The 24,366-nt window shown below is 47.4% G+C and overlaps 1 protein-coding gene across 7 annotated transcripts in view; it reads left to right on the top strand.

Moving 5' to 3' along the window:
* FAM53C (family with sequence similarity 53 member C) overlaps positions 1-24,366 on the top strand; it is a 97,657-nt gene that overhangs the window by 62,176 nt on the left and 11,115 nt on the right. For 5 of the 7 annotated variants that reach the window (XM_082254758.1, XM_082254759.1, XM_082254757.1 and 2 more), the window contains one exon: positions 9,833-10,593. In XM_082254758.1, the coding sequence (XP_082110884.1) occupies positions 9,833-10,593 (761 nt within the window). The remainder of the gene's footprint in view (positions 1-9,832; positions 10,594-24,366) is intronic. The other 2 variants (XM_082254760.1, XM_082254754.1) reach the window with 1 other exon arrangement.

Raw genomic sequence — 24,366 nt, 5'->3', positions numbered from 1 at the left:
GATGTGTGCCTGACAAAGGTGGATATAAAATCGGTATGGTATTTAATATATAAGGTCATAGTTGTGCACAGGAAATAAAGTAGAAATTCACCAAACTAAATTTAGAATGTGGCTGCAAATAGGTTTAGTGTTTGTTAGGTTTTGAATGAAGTTCCACTTTAAGTGGGCAAGAAATGGTACATTGTGTACAAATGTACCTTTAGGGCAGTGTTGGCGAACCTTGGCACCCCAGATGTTTAAGAACTACATTTGCTATGGTGCTCAGCTATACTGCAGAGTGCATGAGCATCATGGGAAATGTAGTTCCAAAACATCTGGAGTGCAAAGGTTCGCCATCACTGCTTTAGGGTATATTCATACCAGCTGCTGCATTATAATGCAGCAGCTCTTTATAGGTGGAATCTGGCCATAGTCTCAGCACTTCGCACTGTTTTTTTTTGTTTTTTTTTGTTTTTTTTTGTTTTTTTATGGACTTTGGGATGTCACAAAGACCTAAAGTTCCGTTGCCGGCTGCAAGTTGAGAGGCAGTGGATTGCCTTGTGCTGCACTGGAAAAAAGTACAGCAGGTAAGAAGACAAGGCGTTTTGTCTTGTCATGTGGTGAGACTGGTCCTATGCCACACAGTGCAATCCCAACGCATCTATTGTGATTGGGCCCCTAAACATCTTTTATAGTCTCAATTGCTTAGAATCTAGTTGTTAAAATTATAAGGCGGCATGGCTGAACGGTCAAAAAGAAAAACAAGCAAATAAAAAGCAATGTGCTCTAAAAATGTGTTAAGCAAATTCTAATAAATCCCCATTTGTTTCAATGAGTGGGAAGGTGGAAACAGAAGAACCTGGTCACGTGACCTGTCAGAGTAAAGTGATCATCCTCTACATGTTCACAGTATTTTTTCTGCAGCAATATGCAGAGAACAATCTGTGGGACACCTCAGACTGTGGCTTACATTTTATGATCGACAGGTGCAGTGTGAATTAAACACTGCGGTATATAGTGAATAACCGTATCCACTCTCCCTATAAATAGGCCTCTTCATTTTTTTATGATCGGAGTTGAGATTCTTTGTGAACAATGTACAGTGCCTTGAAAAAGTATTCATTCGACTTGAAATTTTTCACATTTTGTCATGTTACAACCAAAAACGTAAATGTGATAGATCAACAGAAAGGGCACATACTTGTGAAGTGGAAACCAAATGATAAATGGTTTTCAAAACTTTTTACAAATATATATGTGAAAAGTGTGGCATGCATTTGTATTCAGCCTCCCTAAGTCAATACTTTGTAGAACCACCTTTCATTGCAATTACAGCTGCAAGTCTTTTTGGGGAGGTCTCTGCCAGTTTTGCACATCTAGAGAGTGAAATTTTTGCCCATTCTTTGCAAAATAGCTCAAGCTCTGTCAGATTGGATGGAGCGCATCTGTGAACAGCAATTTTCAAGTCTTGCCACTGACTCTCAATTGGATTTAGGTCTGGACTTTGACTTGGCCATTCTAACACATGAATATGCTTTGACCGTAAACATACCATTGTAGGTGGGGATGGTGTGTTCAGGTAAATGTGCAGTGTTAGATTTCTGCCACACAAAGCTTTTTGATTTTAGGCCAAGTTGTGCTGCGGATTTCTATGGATGCATCCAACCCAGTGGATGCATCCAACCCAGCTCGAGAGCATACCTGAACTTGTGCCCCTCATAGCAAAAAGCTTGTTATGGGGGCACACAGAGAAGCAGACAGAGCCGGCAGCGAACCCCAGAAGAAGAGGTATGGGGTAGAGCCCTGCTCGGCGACTGTTTTATTAAACTGGCACCCGCCCACACCCACTAAATGTATGACCCGGAACACCCGCAATGTCTGTGTTCCACTCCCGCCCGCACCCGCAATGTTTGTGTCCACTCCCGCCCGCTCCTGCGATGTTTGTGTCCACTCCCGCAATGTTTGTACACTTTTGTACATTTATCGCAACTCCATGACGTTATTAAATTACGGTAATAAATATTTTAGCCCGCTGGATGTGCCCTAATATGTACTGTAGCTTCTGCTACATACAGAACTTCTGTATTATTAATATTTTAGCCCACTGGATGGCACTATTCCTCTGACTGACACCATCGATGGGGCACTATTCCTCCTACTGTCACCATCAGTAGGGGAATATTCCTCTCGCTGACACCATCGATGGGGCACTATTCCTCCCACTGACGCCATTGGTGGGGCACTATTCCTCCCACTGACAACATCGATGGGGGCACTATTACTCTCACTGACATTATTGATGAGGGCACTGTTTCTACCGCTAAGACCAATGACGTGGCACTATTCCTCCCACTGACATTGTAGATGGATCACTATCCCTCCCATTGATACCAACTATGGGACACCACGACTCCTGCTAAAACCAACAATGGGACACTATTCCTTCTGTGAAAATCAATTATAGGGCAATGTTTACTCCTACTGATGCCGGGGCATTTTCTATTCACACTGGCCACAGTCCAGCCCCCCTAAAGCCTGAAGGACAGTAAACTGGCCCTTTGTTTAAATGTTTGGAGACCCCTTTCCTATGCTGATAACATTATTCTCATCTGGAGCTAGCTGTCTTTTCTGAGTTCTTGCAGTAAGCGCCCTGATGACGCACCTCAGGGTATTTCTTTCACCAGTGCTGTGATGCCTTTTGGGATATCTCACATGGATATCCTAGGAGTCTTCAGTAGTCCTTCTTGCCTAGGCAGAGGGTGGGTGAATTATAACAAAAAAAAAAAAGTGAATACATAAAGTGCCCCTTTTTGTAAAATTAACAAGGGTGGAGATGTACAATAGGGCAAAGATATATATTTTGGAGTGAAGGTCTGAAACACTTGTTACTTCATGGAATTTAGCTCAGGTGAATGTTGAGAATGAGATAGGTGGCTGCCCATTTTTGTCAGATATCAGCTTTGAGTGGCTTGTCAAAGTGTCTAAGACTTGATGCACATTAAAGGAGAAGTGTGGGAAATAAGCTGTCCTCCGCCAGCTCTAAGCCCAAGCATGGAACAATCACATTACTGCTGATCACTCAGTTCTTGGTCAGTTCGGAACAGAGAGCGGTGACTGTCAGTCACCGGCTCTCTGCTCTGCCCCTCCAGCTCTTGCTGGAGTGCCAAGCTGTGGGAGTGGTTGGAAGTGGCTCACTGGAGTATCTCAGGTTGTCAGCTTCTGGTCAGTCATTTGGGTGGAGCCAGATGTTAAAGTCAGCATCCATCCTTCCAGAGCCTGGAACAGCTCTGTGACATGAGGGGCTGACTCTGGGTCACCAGAGTGCAGAAATAAGTGCACTCCTGTGACCCCGAAGAGAAGTATGGCTAAAAAGCTCCTGTGACCCAGAAGAGAAGTATGGCTAAAAAGCTCCTGTGACCCAGAAGAGAAGTATGGCTAAAAAGCTTAAAGCGTGAAAGGACACCCTCTTTGCTACACTGTCTCCTAGGGAAACAGCACAATTGGGGTTGTCAGTCACCTTCTGTGTGCTGGAGGGGGGCAGGGCAGTCTCCCATGATTCTGTGGTGTGGGACTAACCTGTCAGAAGCAAGTGACTTAACATAAAACTATAGGCAAAAGGAAGGGTTATAACCCCTGTCAGGTTTATTTTTGCCATCTGTGTCCCATTGAGGAGATTTGCCTTCACTTCCTGTCCCATAGCCAAACAGGAAGGGAGATGAATACCCTGCAAATTAAGGGACCCCTAGGTCACCAGAACTAGTGTCCCCATTGGAAGATTTCCCCTTTATTACTTTTCTGGGGAAAATCCAAAATCTGGGATTTTCTAGCAGATAGGAACCACTATGCTTTGGACTGAGGCTAGTAAACTTGAAGGTATAAGCTTAGGTCTTCTTTAATTTCACAGGTTTACAACCATTTTAATTAACTTACTTCTAGTATGATGCCCATATGTCTGTCAGTCTGATAATATTGGTATTGCATTTGCATCAATGGAAAAACAATCTATTAGTAATTATGTGAAGAATGAACACACATTTTCCATTCTTGATTGTGTAGTACTGTTTATTATGGTATATTGACCAACTTCTCAGTCCTAATACCATGCAATATATATCTTCATACAACAGAAAAGGTTTAAATGAATTATGGGGGGGGGGGTGTCTATTGGGTTAGGGCAAACAGTTGTGTGTGTGGTAACTCAAAAGAAAAATCCTTCCAAAATGTATAAAGTTGATTTCAATCTGAAATAGTATATGTAATATTTATTTTGGGTGTGTTTTGCCTAATATTTACACCAAGCGGCATTTTTTTATAAGGTAATGAACGTAGCATTCACCGCAGGTGACTCAGTCCTGTGAAACACATGCATTGGAAGATTTAAAGATAAACCTGTAGTGAATGTTTGGTGAATGGCTGAATGTGGCTTTTAAACATTCCTGAAAAAGCCTGGATGTCATTGGTGCCTAGTTGCCAAGGCCAAATTTAGTAGCATGCATCGGCTAGCTTTATACCTCCATGACTAAAGCTTTCATCGAGTATACTGGGCCCCTGCACTTTTCTTAATTATAAGCTAGCAAAATTTTAAGAATTTTTTTTTTGTAGTCTGATGATAGCAGCCTGAAACGTGGAACTTTAGTTGAAACATTGCAGCTTGAAGGTGGCAGTGCTTATCTGCAGGCTGGAGCCCCCCCCCCCCCCCCCCCCCCCCCAAGAAGCCTTTTTTAGTCTACATGTGATAACTTTGTTGATTGGCTTCTATGCAGAAATGTGACTAGTTTTGCAAACTCTAGCTTTAGTAAATTAAACCTCAAAGAGTTGGTGACAGTAAGGAATGAGAGCTATCAGCCACCTAAAATGATATCCAATTCAATATAAAACTTCAAAAACTCTTAATGTTGTGAGTGCTGTCTGTCTGCTGCTAATCTCTTATCAAAAATTCCTGGATTCCCTGCGTGCTTTGCAGCTTCCTTGCTAAACATTCTTTTGGTTTAGTTTTGATTTTGAGGACTTTGCTGTCAGCACCTCTGTAGTTCAGAAGGCAGGCTCTGTGACATTTGTGACACAAGCAGTGCATATTCACCAGGCATAGTGCATATGTGTCACAGAATTCAGGGAAGGGTGGGATTCTGCAATAAGTAAGTTTTTAGGCTTCAAGATTTGTTCAGATTAATAGACATAGACTACAACAAATTGAAATACAATATTGAAATTAATATATGATTTTACATTTTGACCATAGGCTGCGAAATTGAGGTCGTATCGCAATGGAGAACCTTCATATACAGATGTTTGGTTTAAAAGGCGTTAAACATAAGGAGGGAGATTTATCAAAACTGGAGCTGTCCGAATCTGGGGCAGCTGATCATGGCAACCAACCAGCTTCTACCTTCAGCTTGTTTAGGTAGGTTTTGAAAATGAAAGTTAGAAAACTATTTGGTTTCCATGCATGGCTGCTCCAGATTTACTCTAGTTTTGATCAGTTTCTCTCTGTGTGCTTTTCATGTACTGTTCAGCATGAGTTGGTGAGTTAGAGTCATTCTTTCTTATAACCTATAATTTCTCTTTCGTTCATTGACAGACACAACTCCTTTCATTCTTGACCATTGGGTTATGCTGCCCCCTACAGGAGTAAGACACTAGGCAGAAAAAAACTTCTGGCTACACCCATGGGCAGTCTCAGGGGGTATACTCTCGCTCCCTGCTATAGTCACTCTTTTCTGCCTAGTCAGGAGTAAGGACCTAGTTCCTTGCTGAGATCTTTAGTCCTGGCATTTAGATAGAAAATGTTTTCCTCCTGGATTTTTCCTGTGAGATCTACTATCAACTGCCAGACTGGGCAATGGGCTGGATAATCTAGATCCAGTGGTCACCCCAGTTTGGCCAGCGAGCGCGTGCAGGCCTCAGCTCCACGCTAGGTCAACCGCAACATAGCCCCACTGGACGGGGGCTGGCCCTGCGAGTTAAACGTCTCGCGAGGTCGCATACGACCTGGCCTCGGGTCTCAGTCCCTGCGTTCCTCCTGGCCAACAGCCCCCCATTTAGATGGAGAGGAGTATCTGTCTGGAGTGGTGCCGACCTGGTTCCTGTTATGGTGAGTAGCTGTCCCCCCCCCCCCCCCCCTCTACCCCTCAAGGGTTTTGGGGTGGACATGGGCCCCTGCTTGGGATAGTCAGACCCCCGGGTTCCCCTCCTTCCTGCAGGCATCCCCCCCCTGCCAAGTTCCTCATCCTGCCCCCCCCCCCCCCACATATGCTGCGGATGTATTTTTTGGGGGTGATATGGCCACTTTCCTGGGGTGGGGGCAGGGCGCTAACTGGCTTTGGGGGGGTGTACCTGGTGGGGGCTCCTGCCTGCCCCGTATCCTGCCTGAATCTATCCTGAGACCTGGTCTCCTGATTGTTGGGCCCCTGTAGACCTTGTGGAGCCACCATGTTTGTGTAGTCCGGTGGCCATTTTCTTGTGGTTTCCATTGCAAATAGCGGCGGCCATGACAATGGAGCCCTGTTGGCGGCGATTTTGGTGGTGGGAGCCCCTCCTTATCCCCTAGTGCTGACTCCTGGATCATCACTGCATGTGTAGTGCAGATTCTCCTGGTGATTGCAGGTGCCTGTGTGCCGGCGGGTGGAGAGTCTGGTGGGGTCCTCTCCCTCTCTGCTGAGGATCGCTCTGTGCCTTGTGCTTGGCGACGGGGTGGTGCTGCCAGCTCGATGGGGGTTGTCCCTTTGCAGTGTCTTACACTTTTTGTTGGGTCCCTCTGGTGACTCATGGAGTCTTTGGAGTACGTTTTCCCACCTGATCCCCTCTCTGAAGCTGCGGGGCCCTCCAGGTCCCAACCATCCATCCATGCACTGACGGCGGTCCTGGAGTCCCCTGTGTCCTGGGTGGAGGCGGCTTTGGTCGTCTGGCTAGCAATTCCCCCGCATTCCCCTGCCTCATCTGTCTCTTCAGACCCTGAATCTGATTTGGCCGCTGCGGACAGGGTCACTCTGCCGGGTCTGCAACCACACACCTATAATCCTCTGATAGTGAGAATGATTCCTCCATGTCTGCACGAAAAGGCACTGGTAGATGCAAAGGGAGATCCTGACCAAGTGAGACAAGACTCTGCAATCTCTGGACAATCCGATCCAGCTGAGTCGGGGAACAAAGGAGTCCCTGATATGGTGGCTTCACTCTCCAGGGCTTTGGCTGGGAATATCCTTCCTCCCCTTGTATTGGACAGTGGTCACCACGGATGCCAGTCTGTCCAGCTGGGGAGGCGTCCTCGGCAAGCATTCTGCTCAGGGGATCTGGACGCTGGAAGAGTCCAGACTACCGATCAGTGTCCTGGAACTCCGACCGATTAGACTGTGTCTGGATCATTGGACGGATCATCTTCAGGGATGCCAAGTGCGCATTCAATCAGACAATGCCACACCAGGGGCTTTTGTCAATCTCCAAGGGAGCCTTTGGGCTCTGGAGGAAGCTGGCATTCTAAGGTGGGCAGAACAGTTAGTTCTAGCCCTCTCCACCGTGCATATTCCTGGGGTGGAAAATTGGCAGGCAGATTACCTCAGTCAGCAGGCGTTGAACAAAGGGGAGTAGTCCCTTCATCTGGAGGTATTTCATCAGCTGTGTCTCCGGTGGGGCACCCCCGAGGTAAATCTGTTGGCGTCTCGGCTCAACAGAAAGGTGCAGAGGTTTGTGGCTCGGTCAAGGAATCCTCTGGCAGACGTCACTAGCGCGTTGGTGGCCCCGTGGGGTCAGTATTGTCTGATCTACACTTTTCCCTCCCCACAAGCTTCTGCCCAGACTCTTACGCAGGATCGAGACAGAAGGAATTTCCGTCATCTTGGTGGCTCCAGATTGGCCTCGCCAGGCCTGGTACGCCGATCTAGTGCGGCTGGTCGCCGACGTTTCTTGGAAGCTTGGTCTCAGGGAGGCTCTACTGTCCCAAGGACCGATCTTCCATCCTGCTTTACAGTCGCTGGCTTTGATGGCTTGGCTGTTGAGCGCCAAGTGCTAAAAGATAGAGGTTTGTCTGAGTCAGTGATTCCTACATTGTTAAAAGCTAGGAAATCTACTTATAGGAAGATCTACCATCGTACGTGGAAGACGTACATTGTGTGGTGTAAGTCTCTTGGGGTTCATCCTCGCTCCTTCTCGGTTACTCGGATCTTAACCTTCCTTCAACGGGGGACGAACATAAATTGACCTTTTGTACCATCAAGGGCCAGGTATTGGCCTTGGCGACTTTTTTTCCCAACGACCTTTGGCCATACGCTCCCTGGTGCGTACTTTTCTTTGGGGTGTTCGACATTTGGTTCCTCCAGCGCAGGCTCTGTTGCCGCCTTGGGATCTTAATTTGGTGCTTTCAGCTCTACAGAAGCCTCCCTTTGACAATATTCAGGAGATTCCCCTGCTTACGCTGTCCCAGAAGGTGGCCTTTTAGGTAGCTATCACATCTGCATGCAGGGTGTCGGAGCTGGTGGCGTTATCCTGTTGTTCACCTTATTTGGTGATTCACAAGGATAAGGTGGCGCTTTGCCCCTGTCCATCATTCCTTCCTAAGGTGGTTTTTTTTTTTCATTTGAATGAAGACATTGTGTTGCCTTCCCACTGTCCCAGGCCCTAACATCCTAAGGAAATTGCGTTGCATGCCTTGGATGTTGTCCGGGGAATTAGGGCAGGGCGTACCTGGCAGCTACGGAGTCTTTTAGCAAGTCAGACTCTCACGGATGGACCTCGTAAAGGGTTGTCTGCTTCCTCTGCAACCATTTCCAGATAGATCCAAATGGTGGTTCAGGCCTAATCCATCAGGGGTCAGGTTCCTCCTTTCCCTGTCACGGCGCACTCTACTAGGGCGCTTAGTGCCTCCTGGGCCTTCCGTTATCAAGCGTCAGTGACACAGGTTTGCAAGGCAGCCACCTGGTCGTCAGTGCACACTTTTACAAAGATTTATAAAGTGGATGTGTTGACAGGTTGGTCCACAAAGATGCTTCCTTTGGCCTGCAAGGTTTTGCAGGCTGCTGTTTAAGAGGACCTAATCCTCTTTGAGGGTGTATTATTTTTTTCAGGTGGGCTCTAGTTGTTTTGGTTGAGCCCCTGTTGCCTGGTTGGCTAATGTTTAGCCTTGGGAATTTTTTGCGGTTTCCTACCCCTCGTGTTTAACGCTGCTTTGGGACATCCCAATGGTCAAGAATGACATGAGCTGTGTCCATCAATGAATGAAAGAGAAAATGGAATTTTTGACTAAATCCATTTCTCTGATGTTCATTGACGTATAAAGCACCCACCCCTCTGTGGAGTTATAATTCTCCTGACACTGCTTGTAACAAAACTGAGTGACTATAGCAGAGAGAGGGAGTATACCCCCTGGGACTGCCCATGGGTGTAGCCAGAAGTTTTTCCTGCCCAGTGTCCTACTTCTGTAGGGGGCAGCATAACCCAATGGTCAAGAATGACAGGAGCTGTGTCCGTCAATGAACATCAGAGAAATGGATTTTACGGTAAGTCAAAAATCCCATTTTTCTTTAACATAGATTACAATGTTTTAAAAAAAAAAAAAAAAAAAAACAAGTCTATCAAGAACTGTTATTTCAGGTTTACTGGCAAATTGACTAATGTGTTGTCTTCACCCTCCTGTCTCATATCTCAGACTACATAGTCTCGGCACCCTCTCACAAGTCTATTTACGTGATATGCTTGCTGCTGAAGTTTGGAATAAGAGGCTGGAGTGTGATTCTATTTAAGCATTATCTAGTCAAATATCAGTTTTGGCTAGATGTACCACTTTATACTCGGTAAATAATATACCCCACAATAAGTAGTGCTTGTATTAACATGCTCTTTTTTTTTTTTTTTTTTTTTAAAGCAGAAGAACGCTCCTGGGGGATTATTAGTCACTGTCCAAGAATTGAACTTGAAGATGGAGTTCGACTTGGTTGCCATCACCATTCAAGCCTGAGTCTCCACTTTCCAGTCCTCAGCAGGGAGAACTCGCCTAACCGCAGGAGCCCTTCCCAAGAGCCTGAGGCATCCAACTCTGCGGCTCCTCCAGCTCCCCCTACAAAGAGACACTGCCGCTCTTTATCAGTGCCAGAGGACCTATCACGCTGGCGGCCTATTTGGAGGCCCAGTGGGTCTAAAGTTTGGACTCCTGTCAAGAGGAGATGTAATAGTGGTGGGGTTGGAGCAGTACTAGGGGTGCAGACTCAAAGTCCATCCCAAGGGGTCTCCAATCTCAGGTTTCAAAATGACCCCAGTGCCTCTTTACGATGCATCCAAGCCAACAGCCCTCCCTTCTTCAGCCTGGCTTTGTGCCGGGAGTCACCAGGTCCCTACACCCTTTCTCCAACCACTATATTTTGGGAAAACACAGAAGGGCCAAGTTGCTTTCCATTGCAGCGCCGTTTTTCACTGTCACCAGTACTCATCAAGGATGCAGGACGGTTCCTTCCTTCAGCCAGCAGCTCCCCACCTTCCACACCAGAGCTGGTCCGGCGACAGCAATGTCTGCCTCGTAGCCAGTCACAGCCCTGTGATCTTGACACCAGGAAATGTGGAATCAAACGAAGGCACGAGGAAGATACACGATGGCATCGCCCTTCTCTGGACTTCTACAAGATGAACCAGGTAAAGACTCGAAGAAAGGCTTTTCATTATATGTTATTTTACATTGGCACTATAATACTTATTCTTGTGATCAACATAATTTACATCAATATTAAATCTTTTAGGAGTGTTCTAGTATAAAAAGTGGATCTTTTCGTTTTGAAAATAAATAAAAAATAGAGCCCTCTATTGGGTTTTTAATGTAATTACTTCATGTTCTGGTAACACCGGAAGACACTTCAGTAAATTTAAATTCCTGTTCTCCTAAAATGGTAATAAACCCCAAACCAAAATTGTAAAATGATGCAGCTTATCAATCATTAGATGTGGCTGCATTGGTTTTACTTTTTTATGCTTTTTTCTTCTGTTTTGACCTGGTGATCTGGCCAGTAACACCCCTCCCTGTATTATTATTATTATTATTATTATTATTAATATTATTATTCATGGTATACTGGGCCACTCCAGTGCCACACCCTTGTAGTATTCGACCTCAAAATCACAAATAGAATAGTCAGACTTTCGCTTTCTGTAAAAAAAAGGAATAGTCGAACTTTACTGGCAAAGACAAGAGTACATCTCCTGTATTTGAGTGCCTCCACTCTGGATGAAGGGACACCTTTAAGCAGCAGAATTGTCAGTCTGGGGGAAGGGGAGTGTTAGACTAGTAGATTTAGATACAATAACAAACTGAAGCCAAACTCAAGCTAACACTTCATAAGCAGTTACAGTAAGTGTTGTTGTCTTTTGATATAAAGGTTTTACATAAATAAAAGCTGACCATTGTAAGCACCCCTATCGGTGGTATAAGGTTTGTCTCATTTCTGTAACTGATACATTCTGCTGATCTTGGTCTTTTGAAAAACAGGCTTACTGGTCAGATCACCAGATGGAAATAGAAGAAAGAAAGCCTAAAAAGAAAACGAATACAGCCACCACATCTACGAATTCTTAAACTGAAATGTAATAAATGTTTTGCTTTTAGGTTTAATACTGCTTTAATATTCCTTAGTCTAAAAGGACCTGTACTTCTCAGGAATGTCACCAGCTTTATTTGGATTTTTCCATAGACTATTGAGAATGTGCTCCAGAGCAAGTAGTTGGGGCTTTCATCTCACGGAAATGATCTGGGTGTCAAAAGGACAGAAAGTGGGCAAAATTCCTAGCAGGAATTAAAACAGCAATGAAACATTGGGGTTAATTTACTAAAGCAGTATAGGCTGTTGACTTAGTAAATTAAAGGTACTTTTTTCTTAGCTTAGTGAATGAGAAAAAGCTCTGTTGATCGTGCAATCAAAAATCCAGTGTTTTTTTTTTTCTTTTTTTTCCCATTTCTCTTGCACATGATTGTGTATTATTTGCAAAATGTATTTTCAGTACATTCACTGAGATAAGTTAAAATTCTTATGCAACGTAAACATGCTCTACTTCTTTAGTATATCGACCCCATTAGGTCCATTGGTCTAACCATTGACAAGTTCTTTTTATTACTGTGAGAATAAAAAATTTCTGAAGTGTGGCCCCTCCAGACCATGCTCAGATGCGATCTGTCACCCGCTGTGTATACCAGACACAGCGGATGACTGATCAGTGTACTGACCTGCTGCTGGTACCATGTGATCGCTGTAACCAATCACAGCAGATCACATGCCTATTGTAAACCATGAATGGCTTCCTTTCTTGCCATTTATTGTATACAATTGTGTTGCTAGCTGTAATTGGTCACAGTGATCTCACTTAGTACAGACAGGACCAATCACAGCCCATTTGTACCATGTGATTAGCTGTGGCCAATCACAGCTAAGCACAACAATACAAAGTGCACACACTGTCATTTAGTACAAATATTTGCTTAAAGCAGTGAAATTCACTTCTAAAAGTAATCAGAGTATGTTTAAAAAAAAAAAAAAAAAAATCCTCCCCAGAGTGGCACAATGTTACTATGGTATTGATCTGGTCACAGTATTTGGGGAAAAAAAATATATATACATACACAGTATCTCACAAAAGACAATTTGCTACAATGTAAAGTATTTAGTGTACAGCTTGAATAGGCCATTTTCCCTCCCTGGTGTCATGTGACTTTTTAGTGTTAGGTTTAAGGTGTGAATGGGGAGCAGGCGTGTTAAATTTAGTGTTATCGCTCTCACTCTCTCATACTGGTCACTGTAAGTTCAACATGGCATCTGATGTCAAAGAACTCTCTGAAGATCTGAAAAAAATAATTGTTGCTCTACATAAAGATGGCCTAGGCTATAAGAAGATTGCCAAGACCCTGAAACTGAGCTGCAGCATGGTGGCCAAGACCACACAGCGGTTTAACAGGACAGGTTTCACTCAGAACAGGTCTCCCTATGGTCAACCAAAGTTGAGTGCACGTGCTCAGCGTCAAATCCAGAGGTTGTCTTTGGGAAATAGACGTATGAGTGCTGCCAGCATTGCTGCAGAGGTTGAAGGGGTGGGGGGGGGGTCAGCCTGTCAGTGTTTAGACAAAATTCCGCACACTGCATCAACTTGGTCTGCATGGCAGTTGTTCACAAGGAAGCCTCTTCTAAAGATGATGCACAAGAAAGCCCGCAAACAGTTTGCTGAAGACAAGCAGACTAAGGACATGAATTAATGGAGCCATGTCCTGTGGTCTGATGAGACCAAGATAAACTTATTTGGTTTAGATGGCGTCAAGCGTGTGTGGCAGCAACCAGGTGAGGAGTACAAAAACAAGTGTGTCTTGCCTACAGTTAAGCGTGGTGGTAGTGTCATGGTCTGGGACTGCATGAGTGCTGCCGGCACTGGGGAGCTACAGCTCATTGAGGGAACCATGAATGCCAACATGTGCTGTGACATACTGAAACAGAGCATGATCCCCTCCCTCCCTTCGGAGACTGGGCCGCAAGGGCAGTAATCCAACAGAACGACCCCAAACACACCTCCATGACGACCACTGCCTTTCTAAAGAAGCTGAGGGTAAAGATGATGGACTGGCCAAGCATGTCTCCAGACCTAAACCCTATTGAGCATCTGTGGGGCATCCTCAAACCGGAAGGTGGAGGAGCGCAAGGTCTCTAACATCCACCAGCTCCGTGATGTCGTGATCAGTGAGTGGAAGAGGACTCCAGTGGCAGCCTGTAAAGCTCTGGTGAACTCCATTCCAGTGCTTAAAAATAGTAGTGGCAACACAAAATATTGACACGTTGGGCCCAATTTGGACATTGTTACTTAGGTATGTACTCACTTTAGTTACCAGAAGTTTAGACCTTAATGGCTGTGTGTTGTTATTTTGAGGGGACAGCAAATTCACACTGTTATGCAAGCTGTACAGTCACTACTTTAAATTGTAGCAAAGTGTCATGTCTTCAGTGTTGTCAAATTAAAGATATAAAAAGTGTTTACAAAACACTAGGCAGGACAAAATTTTACCACGCCTTTGGGGCAGTCCCTGAAGACATACACCCACTCACTCTGCTATAGGATTCAGTTTTTCTGCCTAGTTTAGAACCTAGTTCCGGGCTGGGACTTCGGTCTTAGCTTGTTTTTTTATTTCAAATTGAACCTTTGTTAAAATTTTTATTTTTTAGCTAGTTATGTTCCTAAGAGAACTGCAATCAACAGCAGACTGGGTTTCGGACTGGATATCCTAGATCCCTAAGGTCTACCAGTCCGGCCAGCGAGGTTATAGCCCTGCACTAGGCCTCGCCACGACAGAGCCCCAATGGAAGGGGGCTGGTCCGCGAGTGAAACACCTCGCCGGGACGCACATGACCTGGTTCGGCCTGGGTCACAGCGTGCCCCTTGGCCGTCAGCAGCCCCACCCCAAGTGGAGAGGTAGTCTGTCCGGAGTGGCGCCCACCCGATTGTCGTTGGTATGGTGAGTAGTGTCCCCCTATAGCTCTTGTAGTCTCGGGGTGGATGTGGGCCCCTCCTGGGGATGGTTGGACCCCCAGGTTCCCTTCCATTTTCCCCAGCTCCTCCAACAGTCATGGTGGCCTTTTGGCCCAAACCTAACTCCCTATGCCCCCCTCCAGGGGTTAGGTATGAGCTGGCTTTGCTACATGCTCCGGTATAGGGGGGTGGATGTGGTTGTTGCTGACTGGGCTGTCCGGATCGCACACGGGGTCTTTGAACAAGTTCCCGGCCCCCTGAGGGTTAGTGACTGGGGCAGGGATGTCCTTTTCGGCTCCCTGTGGTGGTTATGGGCTTGGGGGGAATCAAATGTTTCTTCATCTGCCGAGATGAGGTGCCCGATCAAGCTAACAGGCGGATGCCGACAGATCGCGTCACGTGCCCGGATTGGGCCAAAAATTTAGGCCGTGGCTTGCGGCCTACTCGCGCCTGACGGAGCTTGCTGTCTGAGTGACTGACCAAGCTCTCCAGGCAACTGACTAGGCTGTCCGTGCTCCTAACCGAGTTGTCTGAGCTGCTGATCAAGCTGACGACGGACTCACGACCGATTCGGGCTCCAAATAAAATAAACCAAAAATAGTGATGCGCCAGTCAAAAAAGTGCACAAATGGTGATTCACAAACTCAAAAGTCTGTGTCCATAAATAATGCATACATCTCAAGTGTCCATATAATAAATTAATCAAAAGGTAAATCCACTCCCATGTGCCTTTCACCTCCAGAGCGATTGCGTGCTGCAAGCCATCTCTTCCTGTTTATACCATATGCTGACTGCTATGCGCTGTGGAAGCGCCACCCTTGTGAGTAATACTCTTATGAATTGAATAAAGTAGCTTGCTGAACATTACAGAGAGCACTAGATCTGTTTATTTTGTTCCCTATATGTGTTAATCGCTGGTAATCGCTCTGGAGGTGAAAGGCTGTTTATAGCCTATGTGATCCGAAGATCTCAGTGCTTTACTAACGCTGGTACTGACCCATTTCTGGGTCTGTAGTGGAGGTGAGAGACTGATTCACCTGGTGGTGGGATTTCACTGTTCACAGAAGCACGTATTTAAGTTTACACCTGATTATTGTTTTGGACACATGGGAGTGGATTTACCTTTTGATTTATTATATGGACACTTGAGATGTATACATTATTTATGGACACGGACTTTTGAGTTTGTGAATCGCCATTTGTGCACTTTTTTGACTGGCGCATCACTATTTTTGGTTTATTTAACTTGGATTGTGAGGTGTAGGCACATTAAGTGTATGCTGCCGGTCTCTTTATTGATTCATTTTTTTTAATTGAATTTTTGCACATTTATTATATGCACTGTCACTTATCACACATTTTTTTGCGCTGATAGTTTTTGTTATACTGGGGCCCCAAATTAAGGCCGCGGCTTTGCGGCCTACTCGTGGCTGGCTGTCTGAGCTGTTGACCAGGCTGTTTAAGCTGCTGACCGGGGTGATAGAACAGCGGATGGGTGTTCACCCCCCCCTTGAACCGGGGGTTGCCATGGGGGCATTGTTGTGTGGGGGTATTCTGCCTGCACGTCTTCACCCCTGTTCCCCTTTAGAGGGGGCTACGTCCTTTTTATATAATTTATGGAGGGCGACCCTTAGGCCTAATAGGGGTCTTTTTGTGGAACTTTAGCTGGCGTCTCCTTGCGGAACTTTGGTCAGCGACCTCCCCTGCTTGGTATGTTCTCAGTGTGAGCTTAGCATAAAGCGACTCTACTAGGTCTGCGTCCACGCACTTCAGGTGCTTTGCGGTGAGGATAATTTCCTTTTTTACTGCACATGCAAGGGCGCTGGTGGATGCACTGATTGTATCGGTGCAGAAAATTTTAACATGGTCCCCTCAGGGCCCGCAAATCCCCTAAAAGCAGCAAAGGTGCTCCCTTTTCCCACTTACTGTGACAAAATTGTTACGAGTCAGTGGAGTTGTTCTAAATGCAATAATGGTAACCACAAAGCTAGTCTGCGGACCAGGCCTCTTAAAAGGCTCTATCAGATCTCCTCTTTACAGGGGAGCACCTATTTGGGTCTTTGTTGGATGAACTGATCAAAGGGCTCACAGGTGGGAAGAGTACTCTTCTTCCTTTATCCGCTAAGGGCAAGTCACCGCGTAATAGACGGGGCCCTTATTTTTCGCCATGCAGGAGAAAGGACCTAAGCCGTTTTGGTCATCTGGGGGTTCCAAGAAGATGTGGTCGGGTAAACCGAGAACAGGCCCCTCCAGATCTGTGGACAAATCTCTGCATGAAGGGATGCCCTTACCTGTATCTGGGGTGGGGGGCGTCTATTTTCTGTCCAGATCCAGGGACCTCCTTCATTTAGGGCAAATGGGCCCACGAGCTGCTCCCATCAGCTACAAGATTGAAATTCAGGTCCCGACCATCGGACAGATTTTTCCTGTCCAATCTACGCCTATCTCCAGATTAGTTAGGGATCTACGAGAGGCAGTATAAGATCTGCTGTTGCAAAGGATGATTCTGCCGGTTCCCTCTTGGGAACACTTTCAAGGGTTTTATTCTAACATGTTTACTGTTCCCAGGAAAGAAGGGAAAGTGCTTCCAATTCTGGACCTCAAGGCTCTGAATCGCTTCGTGCAGGTACTGAGATTTAGAATGGAGTCCATTTGCACAGTAGTGGCGTTCCTACACCAAGGGGACTTTTTGGACTCTATCGATATCGAGGACGCATATCTGCACATCCCTATTTACGCTGGACGCCAGCGTTGTCTTCGCTTCACTATAGGAGAGGAACATTATCAATTTGTGGGATTACCCTTTGGTCTCACCTCCGCTTCAAGGGTCTTCACTAACGTGTTGGCTCCGGTATTGGCATAACTGTGACAGTGGGGGATTGCGATACTAGGGTACCTGGACGATCTCCTCTTAAGAGGAGACTCCCAGTCAGTTCTGGTGGGCGATCTGTCAATCACTGTACGGACTCTGTAAGAGTTCGGTTGGACCATCAATTTCAGAAAATCTTCTCTGGTCCCAGCCTCCAAAATGGTTCATCTGGGACTGACTCTGGACTCAGCCTCTACGAGGGTGTTTTTGTCCCCCGGAAAAGCTGCAAAAGTTGCAGAGGGCGATTCGGTTACTGTTATCCAGCACTCTGTCCTCATTGCGGATTTGCATGCAAGCTCTAGGCTTAATGGTGTCTTCGGGGTGGTTCCGTTTGCTCAGTTCCATGTGAGACCTCTTCAAAGGGGTATTCTTGTCAAGTGGAAAAAGGATCCAAACTCTTTGGAAAATCTGATTTGGTTGAGTCAAAACGCAAGAAGTGCTCTTCTGTGGTGGGTCCGTTTCTTTTCCCTGCATCAGGGCAAGTCCTTCCTTCCGTTGTATTGGACCGTGGTATCCACGGATGCCAGCCTGTCCTGCTGGGGGGGGGGGGGGGTACTTGGAAAGCTGTGTGTCCAGGGGATCAGGACTCTGAAAGAGTCATGACTTCCGATCAGTATTTGAAAGTGATAAAGCTTTGCTTGAGTCACTGGACAAATCGTCTGCAGGGTTGTCCAGTTTGGAATCAATCAGACAATGCCGTGACCGTGGTTTTCGTCAATCATCAAGAGGCACCAAGAGTGTCCTGGCAGCCCGGGAGGTGGCCGAGATCTTAATATGGGCAGAAAATTTTGTTCCAGCCCTCTCCGCCGTGCATATACCCGGAGTGGAGAACTGGAAGTCGGATTACTTTAGTTGTTAGGTGTTGGATCAGGGGAATGGTCCCTGCACCCGGAGGTGTTTCACCTGTTGTGTATCCTGTTAGTTTCTCGGTTTCAATGAGAAGGTACAGAGGTTTGTAGCCAGGTCTCGGGATCCTCTGGCCTACGCCACAGACGCACTGGTGGCTCCTTGGGGTCAGTATCGGCTGATCTATGCGTTTCCTCCGCTGAAACTTCTGCCATGACTTCTGCGCTGAATAGAGGTGGAAGGGATTCTGGTGGCCCCAGACTGGCCTCGCCGGTCTTGGTACACAGATCTGGTAAGGTTGGTCGCCAATGCTCCTTGGAGACTTCCTCTCAGGAAAGATCTGTTGTCTCGAGGACCGATTTTCCAGCTTTACAGTCGCTGGCTTTACTGGCGTCGCTGTTGAAAGGCAGGTATTGAAGGATAGGGGTCTTTCTGACTCAGAGATTCCTAGACTGTTGAAGGCTAGAAAATCTACCTCCAGGAAGATTTATCATTGTACGTGGAAATCGTACATCTCATGGTGCATCCACGCTCCTTTTCAGTGGCTAGGATATTGGCTTTCCTCCAAAGAGGGGTTAAGCAGCGGTTGGTCTTGGGTACTATTAAAGGCCAGGGGTCGGCTTTGACTGTGTTTTTTCAACACCCTTTAGCTACGCATTCTTTGATTCGCACTTGTATCCAGGGAGTTTGTCATGTGGCTACTTTGATACGGTCCCTGTTACCTCCGTGGGATCCTAACTTGGTACTGTCTGTTCTTCAATAACCTCCCTTTGAAAACTTAGGGGGATTCCTGTGCTTACACTGTCACAGAAGGTAGCCTTTTTGGTGGCTATTACCTCTGCCCACAGAGTGTCTGAATTGGCGGCGCTGTCCTGCCATTTTCCTTCTCTGGTGGTCCACAGAGATTAGGTGGTACTTCGACCTAATCAGTTGTTTCTTTCCTTTGCATTCTTTGGCTGTGGTTCAGGCAATTAGGGTTTAGCTGGCGGTTACTTCAATTTTCAGGAAATTAGACTCTTTTTGTCCTCACGGAAGGACCTCGGAAGGGATTGGCTGCGATTGCTACGACCATATCCAGATGGTTCAGGCAGATGGTGGTGGTACAGGCTTATTCACTTAAGGGTCAGGTTCCACCTTTCCCTGTGAAGGCGCATTCTGCTAGTGCGCTGAGTGCCTCTTAGGCCTTTCGCCATTAGCCGTCAGTAATTCAAGTTTGCAAGGCTGCAACTTAACTTGGTCGTCTGTGCACACGTTCACTAAATTCTACAAAGTAGATATGTTGGCATCCTCGGATGCTTCTTTTGGCCGCAAGGTTTTGCAGGCTGCTGTTTAAAAGAGCAATTTTTCTCTTTGATGGTGTATGTTGCTTCTAGGTGAGCTCCAGTTGTTCCTGGTTGAGCTGCATGTTACCTGGTTGACTAAGTTTAGCCTTTGGGGAATTTCGTTCTTTCTCTGCGTTTTTACCTAGCCTCCTGCAAATACTGCTTTGGGACGTCCCAATGGTTTAGAAGAATATGGAGCTGCTTCTGTCAACGAACGATAGAGAAAACTGGATTTTTGACTTACCGTAAAATCCTTTTCTCTAAAGTTCTTTGACAGATGCAGCACCCGCCCCTCTATTTCTGAGTGGGTTGGGGTTTTTTTTTCTGACACTGCTTGCAACAAAACTGAATCCTATAGCACAGGGAATGGGTATATACCTTCAGGGACTGACCCATAGGCATGCTAAAGTTTTTTCCTGCCTAGTGTCCTACTCCTGTAGGGGGCAGCATAACCCAATGGTTAAGAAGAATATGGAGCTGCATCTGTCAATGAACTTCAGAGAAAATAATTTTATGATAAAAATCCATTTTTTTCTCTTTCGTTTATTGACGGGCACAGCTCCTGATCTTCTTGACCATTAGGTTACACTCCCCCCTACAGAAGTAGCACTTTAGGGCAGAAAAAAAAAACTAACTACGCGTATGGACAGTCCCAGTAGGTATACTCCCCCTCTTTGCTATAGGTATGGTTCTTTGCTGGGATCTCTGGTCCTGGCAATTTTTTCTTTTAGATTTTTTTAGTTTTTTTTTTTTTTTTTTACTGCAAGATCTACAATCAACTACTGGACTAGGCAACAGGCTGGATAATATAGATCCAGAGGTCATCCCAGTCTGGCCAGCGAGGGCTGGCATGCGAGTTAAAGCCTCAAGAGGTCGCATATACGACCAGGTCCTGGCTGGCAGCCACCTTATTTAGATGGTGAGGAGGTTCTATCTGGAGCGGTGCCTGCCTGGTTCCTGGTATGGTGAGTAGCTGTCCGCCCTCTTCCCCCTGGAGGGTTTTGGGGTGGACATGGGCCCTTCCCTGGGAAGGTCGGACCCCCAGGTTTCCCTCCTTCCCATTAGGCATCCCCCTCCTCTGTGCCTGGTTGTCCCTGTGGGTCATCTAGCCCCCCCCCCCCATCCACCCCACCACCTCCCCTTCTATCTTGGGGTAGTGTGGTGGTCTGGCCTACCTTCTGGGGCTAGGGCAAGGTGCTGTACTGGTGATGGGGGCGGGAGGACATGTGCTGCCGGCGACTGGGCCCCTTCCCTTCTGTGCTTTGTCTTGGGCCCCAGGCATCCCTCCTGGGAGTCTCGTGGAGCTGCCATTTTGTTGTGGCCTGTAATATGTATATGTGGTGGCCATGTTTGTGGAGTCCTGCAGCCATTTTGTGTTGGTCCGGCATTGAAAATAGAGGCGTCCATTACAGAGGAGCCTTCTGGGCAGCGATTTTTGGCAGTGAGACACCCTCCTTATCCCCTGGTGCTGACTTCTGGGTTTCTTTCCTTCTGGACACCGCATGTGGAGCACACCGCATCCTGGTGCTGCCGGTGCCTGCCTGGTGGGGTAGTGAGTCTGATGAGGGCCTTCCTCTCTCTGCTGCAGGATCGTGGGGTGCTCTGTTGCTGGCGACCGGGTGGTGTTACCAGCGTGGTAGGGGTGTCCCTTAGCAGTGTTTTTTGCACATTTTGTGAAATCCCGTTATTTTTCATGGAGTCTTTGGAGCACGATTCCCCACCTGACCCCATTTTAGAGGCCGCGGGGCCCTCCGAATCCCAACCATCCGTTGATGCACTGACGGCAGTCGTGGAGTCCTTTGTGTCCCGAGTGAAGGTGGCTTTTGGGCGGCGGGCTAGTAAAAAGCGCCCCCGCTTTTCTCTTCAGATCCTGAATCTGATTCGGCCGCCATGGACATGGCCCATTCTGCGAGGTCTGCGGCCACACGCTCTGACTTTCTCTTATGTCCTCTGACAGATGCAGCCTCTTCCATGTTTCATCACTATTGGGTAATGGCGCCCTCTGCAGGAGCAGGCTAGGTAGTGAAACTTCATCAAAAAGCTTTAACTAGACACACCTTAGGGGGTGTCCCTCTCGACATTACCCTTAGACACTTAGAGTTTACTAATCAGTTTCTTGCTGCCTAGCTCAGGAGTAGGACCTAGGATACCCTGCTGGGACTCCGGTCTCAGATTTTTAGTTTTTTTCTTTGAAAAATGTTTATTTTATTTTCTATTGCTAGCTAGTCAGGGGGATCCTCCTGGAGAACTACAAGCGACAGTGGGGCTGGGCTTTGCACTGAATAATCTAGATCCTTATGGTACCCCAGCCTGGCCTACGAGCGTGCGCAGGTTGTGGTACGCCCAGGCCTCGCCACGATGGTGCCCCGACGGATGGGGATGAGCCTGCAAAGAAACTCTTCGCCGGGATGCATCAACCTGGAATGCCCTGTGTTGCAGCGTCCCCTCTTGGCTGACGGCACCCCCACTCAGGGTGGGAGGCGAGCTGTATCGGAGCGGTGCCCACAGTACATAGTATGGTGAGTAATGCTGCCCCCCCATGTCCCTGGGACAGTATTCTGGGGGGGTGGGGGATGTGGGCCCACTCCTGGGGATTTCAGAGCGGTGGTCTCTGTGTGGTCCCCCCTGGCTGGTCTGGAAAGGATCCTGCCTCCCTGCTCCATATGGGGGGCGCTCTAGCGGTGTCCACTGCGTGAGGTGTAGGGCTCCTACCTTGTCCTGGGGGGCTATCTGTAGTGGATTCCCGCGGTGGCCAGGGTTCCTGGTCTCCTGACTGTCGGCAACGTTTTCCGCCTCCATGTTAGGTATGGGCACGCCTGGCTGCATCAGTGTATGGGCAGCAGCCATTTTTTCGCATTAACATGTGCTTTTGGCGCCGTTTTCGGCGCCATCTTGGATGTGGGCAGCCCCACTGTAAGTGCGGCAGCCATTTTCCCTTTGTTTTCCCATATCTTTTCTATTGGCATCCATGTTTGTGTGGCTCAGGGTGCTTTTCGGCCTCTAGTGAATTCGGTCACTTCCTCCAGCCATCTTTCACTTGCTGCAGAAGATGCGTGGAGAGCGGTTTGTTTTTTCTCTCTCTCTGACACTATAAGGGGTTTTGTTGCTTTTTGGGCATTTTTCCTTAGACACATTGCTTTCTCAGTTATCTGGCAATATAAAGGGGGACTCCAGCAGCAGCGTGGGATCGCGGTGTAGACCGCAATCGCCAATTTAAAGGGCCAGTGTTCCTTTTTTGTATTTTTGCCAAAATGGAGTCCCAGGGTGACAATTTCCCCACTGATCTTGTTTGTGCATCCGGGACATCCGAATCACTTTCCCTAGCTTCTTTATCTGTCTCCCTTGAAACTTTGGTGTCCAAAGTTGATCTTATGATGTCACAAGGTAATGTTTAAAAATGGCCAATGCCCTCTCAGTCTTCTGATTCAGAGCCTGATATGGTTGCCACGGACACTGCCCTCCCTGAGGGATCCCTGTCCGCACACTCAGACGGGAAGGAGGAGGAGTCCTCCTCCGCTGCAGCTCGGGAACGCGCTTTGGTTAAAGCACTTGTTCGCTCCGTTAGGGAGACTTTGAACATTGATGATGAGCCCACCCTGTCAGGTAGGCGGGTTTCCTTTTGGGTCCCACAAAGCCCAGAAGTCGGGTCAGGTTTTCCCCTGCCCCGAGGAGTTTCAGATATCGTGAACGAACAGTGGCATCGCGTAAAGCACGTGCTGGCGGTGCCTAAGTGTTTTCAACGCCGTTACCCCTTTGCGGACCCTATTTCCAATCGCTGGTTGGTGTCACCTAAAGTGGACCACATCGTTTCCAGGTTGAATAAATCCACGGTGGTTTCTGTGGAGGACTCCCCGGTGTTTAAAGGCCCGATGGTTAGGCGCGTGGAGACACTTTACTGCCACATGTACTTGGTGGCGGGCTCACTCCTCAAGCCCCGTGTTCGCTTCCGTGTTGTCTCTCAGACAGTTACGGAATGGATTAAGGTGCTTAGGCGCAACTTGGTGGCTGAGTCGGTTCCTCCGAATCTCATTGAGCTCACGGACCAAATGGCCCAGGCCATGGTGTATCTGTGTGATACGGCCCTGGACGAGGCTGCGGTGGGGATTGCTTTCCACCGCATGGTATGGCTGAAGAGCTGGTCGGCAGACCATGCCTCAAAAAAGACTGTGTCTGATATCCCCTATTTGGGGGGACGCCTTTTTGGGGACTCTTTGGATGAGAATGTCAAGGGTCTCACAGGGGGTAAGAGTACCCTCCTGCCCCAATCTGTGAAGAGTAAATCGCCCCGCGCTCGTCGGGGCCCTTTCCTGCCTCAGGGGTGCAGGAACAAGGAAAATCCTTCAAGGCCTCCGGTGGTAAAAAGCCCTGCTCTGGTAAGCCCAAGGCCGGTCAGTCCGGTGCTGCGGCCCAGTTTTCTTCCACATGAAGGGACACCCTCACCCGTTTCAGGGGTGGGGGGATGTTTGCGTTACTTGCAGGAACCCTGGTTGTCCCTAATTCAGGACAAATGGGTTCACGAACTGATTCGTTCAGGGTACAAGATCGAATTTCGATCTCGCCCCGCAGACAGGTTCTTTCCATCAAATCTCCGTCTGTCTCCCGATCGCCTGACGGCTCAAGGGGGCAGTGCAAGATCTTCTTGCTCATGGCGTTATTGTCCTGGTTCCACAGCAGTAGAGATTTTGCGGGTTTTATTCAAACCTGTTCACAGTGCCCAGGAAGGAGGGCCAGGTTCGTCCGATTCTGGACCTCAAGTCACTGAACCACTTTGTGCAGGTACAGAAGTTCCGGATGGAATCCATCCGGTCGGTGGTGGTGCCTTTAAGTCAAGGGGATTTTCTGGCCTCCATCGATTTAAAGGATGCGTATCTGCACATC

This window comes from Pelophylax lessonae (assembly GCF_965119305.1).
Source record: "Pelophylax lessonae genome assembly, chromosome: 4".
In the NCBI taxonomy this organism is placed as follows: Eukaryota; Metazoa; Chordata; class Amphibia; order Anura; family Ranidae; genus Pelophylax; species Pelophylax lessonae.
Note: the sequence above shows the minus strand (reverse complement) of the source record. Positions and strands in the feature narration are given on the sequence as shown.